Raw genomic sequence first — 6702 nt, forward strand, 5'->3', positions numbered from 1 at the left:
TAGACAATTTTAATGCTGAGAAAACCTTTGCAGGTGTTTTGCATTAATTAGCTGACTAGATTGGGACACAGGGGGCCTACAATGTTGAACTTTGTCATGATATTCTAATTTTGTGAAATACTGGATTTGGGGTTTTTTTTGTCTTTAATCCATAATCATCAAAATTGAAACAAATAAAGGCTTGAAATATTTCACTTTGTATGTAGTGAACTAATATAACAAAAGTTTCACTTTTTGAAACAAATTATTGAAATAAATGGACTTTCCCTCGATATTCTAATTTTTTTGGCACATACCTGTGTATGTATATACATATATAAATATATATATATATATAAAACAACCTCCCTACTCCCTACATGGTGTGATAAGAGTAGTGCACAACATAAACAAGAGGGCATCAACTCAGGATGCAGCCTCGCTGGCTTCACTGAGCCTTGGAGGCAGTGGTAATGGTCGAGGCTTGCACAGGCACAGCAGCTGTGGTGGCTTGATGATGAGCATCAGCAGTGACCTGCAGCCCCCCCGCCCCGGCTGACACCAGGCTGACAGGGTTGCTGGTGAGCAGCGACAGGTTCTGGGGGTTCAGGAAGAGTGGTGTGGTCACCAGGTTGGGCGTGTTACCAGCAGAAGTGTTGGCGAACAGCAGGTTACCACCTTCCAGAGAAGTGATGGGGATGGTGCCGCTCGACGCCAGAGCTATAGGAGACAAAGAAGGAGAAGTAGGTGGTGGACTGAGAATGCAAGATGACGAGTTGCCAGGTTCAACCTCATGGGCATGGCCTGGATTATTTTAGCCTAATATGCAACTGCATTGTAACTGATTTTTAAATAAAGCTGTTCATCAGAATCCCATCCGTCATCACCACCTTTCAGCAGTCACAAATAGATCAAGTATTTGTTCTGTTATTGTGACATCAGTACACACCTTGAATGGTGGCCAGGGTACTGTTGCTCAAGAGCGCAGGACTCAGTGCACTGCCAAGGCTACCAGGAGCCAGACTGAGCAGGGCCCCCCTGGACACAAACACAGGTGAATGAATCATATGAATCAATACAGGAAATCTAAGCAATTTAGTGAGGTCAACAGAGGTGATAATTAGAGGACCAATTTGAACATAGCCAATACCAACCCTGTAGCGAACTGGGAGGATGCCATCAACCCTGGATTGAGCCCTGCAGCAGCAGCCATTGCAGCAAAGCTAGCGCTGGTGGGTAACTGGGCAGCACTCTGCAGCGCCGCAGACAGCCCGGGAGCTGCCACCATCACCTGACCTGTCCCTAAAGAAGTGGCTATGGATGTCGGGGCCTGGGTGACGACAGCTTGTGCCTGAGTGGCAGTCTTGCTCTCTGTGGTTGTGGACTGAATAGAAGTCGGTGGTGGGCTTAAAGATGGAGAGCTGGTTGCCGTGGTAACCATAGGTGCAGCTGAGATAACAGATGCGGTGTTTGTGGCTCCAACAGTCGTGCCTTTAGTGGAGATTGGGGCATTAGGGTACATCTGAGAAAACATTAACCTTAAATTCTATTAGTGTGTGATGTGAAACACACATTCCTAAAGACAAACACACACACACACCTGTGAAAGACAAACTGGAGACGCTGGTGCTGGTAAGAGGCATCACTGGGTTTACAGTCAGAGTGGTGGGTGTGTTAATAGTTGGACTGCTCACAAGACTGGCTGTGCTGGCCACCTGGGCAAGAGAGTAAGTGGAATGACGGAATGAGCTGCGGTGTTGCACGCATGTATGATCCTCAGATTGATACCAAATGTTTTGGTAATTTGTTATCCCTCAGAACAAATAGAATTCATATGTCATGATAAACCTCAAAATGCACGCATGTATGATCCTCAGATTGATACAGGAACAAAACAGACTCAAAATTTTCTTCACATTTAGAAAATAATCCTAAAAGAGATAAAGTGTGAGTGTTTCCATCCTTACCAAAGGGCTACTGGGGTTAAATATGGTTTTGATGGGGGTGCTGCCTCCTCCACTGCTGCCGCTGCTGGGCGGATTAATCCTCTTTTCTTTTTGCCGGCGATTGCAGAACCAGACCCGAATCACCTCCTTTTCCATGTTGAGCTGGTCAGCGATTAAGCTGATCTCTTCAGAGGTAGGTTTTTGGTTCTGCTTGAAGAGGGCAAAGAAGCCAGAGATTCCCTGTCAGCACTGAAGAGACTCATTCATTCACTACCTCCACTTCCCCTTCATACCATGATAATTTAACATACAAATACAAATTGGTAAAATGCTCAAACTTTCTGTCAGGGATGCCTGACAATAGTCACAAACCTCCATAGAAACCCCCAAACCACTGCTGCATAGTCCACTTCTCCACTGTCCATCTGTATGCTAAGAACGTTTCAAAGAATCCTGATATCTCAAAATATGACAAACCATTGCTAAATTCTCGGCTTCTTAATATTTGATCAGTGTTGTTTATTAGGGGCAGCACAGTGGTCAGCGTCGTTGCCTCACAGCAAGAAGGTTCCGGGTTTGTGACCTTTTCTGTGCGGAGTTTGCATAGGTTCTCTGCTCTGGCTTCCTCCCGTAGTCCAAAGACATGCAGCTTAGGTTGATTGGTGTCTTTAAAAATTGCCTGTAGGAGTGAGAGTGTGCGTTTTTGTTTGTCTGCGTGTCAGCCCTGTGATAGACTGGCGTCCTATCCAGGGTGTACCCCGCCTCGCGCCCGCTGTTGGCTGGGATTGGCTCCAGTCCCCCCGCGACTCCGTTTGGGACTAAGTGGTATGGATAATGGATGTTGTTTACTACAGGAATGCGAGTTTCTCACCTCCAGAAAGCTCTTTTCTAAGGCCACGCGGATGTTGGTCTCGATACTGGTCCTCTTCTTCCGTCTGCGGTTAATCCCCTCTATGCCCATGCCCGGGGAGCCTAGGGCACTTGGGCTGGACAGGGCCTGGTCAGATGTCAGGTTCTCTGCACAAACAGCACCGACACAAAGGAAGGGGAGGGAGGTAAAGACAAGGTGCTGCGAAGATAGAGTATATACCACCCAACCTTTGTCATTTCACTTGACAAAGAAGTGGAAAACACACATTACATATGCAGAATCATCACTTTATTAACACTTTATGCCATTTGCTTCTGCATCACCTTTTCAGGTGGGTTCAGGGACAAACCTGCATCATTGAGCCACTTCTCCAGCAATGGCTTGAGTTTGCACATGTTCTTAAAGCTCAGATTCAAGGCCTCAAAGCGAGAGATGGTAGTTTGGCTGAAGTCATTTCCATACAGCTTCCCCATGGCCAGGCCAACATCCCCCTATAAGAGAGAGAAACAGAAATATGAACACACCAGCAACACCATTAATTTTACCCACAGCAAAGACTCGCATGGTGTATGTGTTTGTTACTGTGTGTACTAAGAATCTGAGCATGAGTATATTCACAGATGCTCAATTACAAAATAAAATGGCATGGAACTGCAAATCTAAAATACTTGAACTCTTGAGGATATTAAATCTATTCACTCTGACACACACCTGTGTGAAGCCCAGCTTGATACGCCTCTGTTTGAAGGTCTTAGCAAACTGCTCCAGCTCTTCCAGATCACTAGGCTCTTCTAGAGTGGGAGTATCCAACCGTTTGGGTGGTGTCTGACTGTGGGGCAGGGACTGAATAGGTGTGGCTGCTGTCGTGCGGGTTGGAGTTGCAGGCTGGAGAGAATACAAATTTTTAAAATGTGACATCTATAAAAGATGTATTTGTGGTATGATTTCATTCAAACACGTACAGATGGTGAGTTGTAAGCACTGCTAGAATGACTGAAACTTGTACACAGCTGCTTGCACCATTACCAACCTGAGTTGCAAGGGTGATGCTTGGTTGAGTTGGCAGGAGGTTAGCTTGGCTTTGAGGTAGTTGAGTTAGAAGGCTCTGGGCTTGCAATATGCCTATAGAGTGAAATAGGGCATAGGAGTGAAGATTAAAAGGAAGAATTCAATAGCTGGAACACATCTCTTTTCTTAGTTCTGCATGCGACTTCAAACACCCAGCTGTTTTTCCTTACCCTGTTGGGCCTGCGGTGCCTGCGGTGAGATGATGAACTGAGCAGGCTGCAGTGGTGTGGCGATCGGGTGGCCGGGCTGAACCAGGACAAACTGAGGCAGACTGAGATTCTGCTGCTGTAACTGCTGCAAGAAAACACAATCATCACTACAATCATGTACAGGGATGAGCTGTTAATACTGTACACGGGCCTAAATTACATCTCTACAGCAGTGTGACGTGAACTAATATGACCAGGGTCCAAAAGTAACTTTCTGACTCACCGGCCAAAGTGGCTGGTAGATGAAGATAATCCACCAGCCAAGCAGGCTTTTTACCAACCAAAATTATAAACTGGCTTTTTGTGTCATACATTTGTCAGTATCTCATTAAGATGTGGTATTATGTTGAATATAAACTTAAGGAAGTTAAAGCAAAATCAGACTCAAAATTTGAATATATTGATCTGCAGTTAATTCATTAAATTTATATTTGAATTTAAAAGCAAAACAACTGAAGTCTTGAGCGCATAATTTTTCTTAACATATTTGCTATTAAATGTACTTCACTGACAAAAGTAAATCTGAGGTTTCCAAAACCTGTTAGATGATTAATCATTCTAATCAGCTTACTCTCCTCTATATTGCAATCACCCTGTTCTTTCCATGCTCCATGAAGAACCTCAATTTCTCACAGAACTTTATTTTTGCAGGTGCTTCTCCCTCCTTTTCCTCTATGGGTTTTAATTTCAAAGGTTGGCCTACTCCTTGTAAATACTGCCACATCGCTTTTAATTAGCCTGAAGGTAGCTGATAGCTGTGATTGCTAATCGATAGCAATAGTTACCCAACCCTACTCTGCCTCTGATCGACTATTGTTTGGTTACGATTAAGGTCAAAAGGTTGGTTAAGATAGGCTTGGACAAAATGTGCCGGGCTCAGAGAACCAACCAGTGGTAGAGTAGGGGCGGGGATTCATGGAGTACAGGTGTCTATGTGTGTCAAACTCCGACACAGACAGAGGACAGAAGCAGAGTAGCTGTAAATCTAAACATAGTTGAGACTCTCATAACAGTGTTTTTTTCATATAACTATTTTGGTACAAACATTTACCCGCAAGTGTGTCAAGCAGTCTTCTGCCGGGCCTGCAGTGTCTGTGAGATGAGGTCCTCGCTAATTTCACTTTAATCATACGGTACTACTAGTGACTCATCTACATTTGTATTCTCAGCTGTCACTTGGAACTACTATTCAAATAAGATGCAGTTTGTGCATAAATCCTGATGATGTGTTGAGTTATTGTAGCCCTCAAAGTTTCTTTCACTGCTAATAATTTTCACAAAAACAAATACTGATTTAACAAGTAGCTTTCTCTTTGGGTTTCTTTATCACAATGAAATGAAATGTCACATAATGGTGGTGAAAAAAAATCACATGTAAATCATTCCGCAGCCAAATTTTACAGTCAATTTCGTTCCATTCATTCCTTTTAGAAAGTTTTGAGAAAATATTTTTTAAGGATTTTCTGAAATATTCTTGCTGAAACTGTGGTGCAGGAGTGATCATGTCTTACAGAGGTGATCTGGATGGGCTGCGACAGGGGCAGCTGGGTGATGGGCGTGGCTGCAGAGGCCGAGATGCTGGCCCCAGTGGTGCTGTTCTGCTGGTTGGCCGAGTGCTGCACAGCTGCAGCAAGAAGCTGAGCTTGGGCCTGCTGGATCAACAGCTGCTGCTGTGCTGGGCTCAGGGTCAACTGAAGAGAAGGCAACAGAGAGGGAGACACAGAGGTGCACAGTGGACAAAGGAGGTTACAGGGAGACAGAGAAAAAAGTAGTGTTTAGACAAATCAGCTTTAAGTATAATCATGCGTAACTGGATGAGTTAGTGCTGTCACCATACTTGAGTTTTGACTTCGATACCCATGCAAGGTTTAATGACTGATGCATTACAAAAATGTGTGTGACATTTTTAAACAATAGTCCTGATATGTTGCCAGGCATCTGTCTACATTAAGCATCCCAACACATACACTTGATTTAATCCGTGAGTTCGGTCTGTTCTGATTGCCAGTTTGTAAACACCCTTACAAATTATCAAGTTGATTCATCATCATATACAATACATTAAGTCAAAGTAATCACACCTCATGTAAATTTATCTATTGAATTTAACTTTTCACAAAGGTATCGAAGCGGTACTAAAACTCTGGCTGTTGTTGCAATGCTAACATGAGCCCACGCAGGCAAACGGAGAGAAGACTCATGCATCTGAGCCAGGCACAAGTGCAAATGAGCATGTTTAGGTCATGTTCAAATCCACATGCACAATAAACATTCACTACTGCATAGCACAATAGCAGCATTCAACCTGGCCGTCTTAACTACAGCATGGCTTGAGGGAGAACATGGACATGAAGTGTATCATGTGGTCGACCTGAGTGTACAGACACACAGACTATGTCCAAACACGTCCCTCCATTTTCTGGTATGGAGGAATTTGAACATAGTCACAGGGATGAACAGGCAGAGAAAACACCATCAAGTCTTTCAGCCAGGGTTGACCACGTTCAGGTGTCACCCTAGATGCATGGCTACAACTGGGCTGTAACTCAGAGGAACGAGGCAACGGGCCACTTACTCCAGCAATCTGTCCCCCGGCCAACATTAGCTGGGTTTGAGGCAGTACGCTCTG

The 6702-nt window shown here is 44.3% G+C and overlaps 1 protein-coding gene across 8 annotated transcripts in view; it reads right to left on the reverse strand.

Moving 5' to 3' along the window:
* Positions 1-303: 303 nt before the first annotated feature.
* The window catches only part of pou2f1b (POU class 2 homeobox 1b), a 14953-nt gene continuing 8554 nt past the window's right edge, over positions 304-6702 (reverse strand). For 3 of the 8 annotated variants that reach the window (XM_020609452.1, XM_020609446.1, XM_020609451.1), the window contains 11 exons: positions 5585-5764; positions 4035-4158; positions 3827-3918; positions 3508-3681; positions 3146-3287; positions 2797-2951; positions 1947-2135; positions 1580-1694; positions 1134-1470; positions 929-1017; positions 304-699 (listed from right to left, as the gene is read on the reverse strand). In XM_020609452.1, the coding sequence (XP_020465108.1) occupies positions 428-699; positions 929-1017; positions 1134-1470; positions 1580-1694; positions 1947-2135; positions 2797-2951; positions 3146-3287; positions 3508-3681; positions 3827-3918; positions 4035-4158; positions 5585-5764 (1869 nt within the window). In that variant the 3' untranslated portion in view covers positions 304-427. Of the gene's footprint in view, positions 700-928; positions 1018-1133; positions 1471-1579; positions 1695-1946; positions 2136-2796; positions 2952-3145; positions 3288-3507; positions 3682-3826; positions 3919-4034; positions 4159-5584; positions 5765-6648; positions 6691-6702 lie in introns of those variants that run through there. The other 5 variants (XM_020609453.1, XM_020609447.1, XM_020609450.1 and 2 more) reach the window with 5 other exon arrangements.

This window comes from Monopterus albus, unplaced genomic scaffold, assembly GCF_001952655.1.
Source record: "Monopterus albus unplaced genomic scaffold, M_albus_1.0 scaffold99.1, whole genome shotgun sequence".
NCBI lineage: Eukaryota > Metazoa > Chordata > Actinopteri > Synbranchiformes > Synbranchidae > Monopterus > Monopterus albus.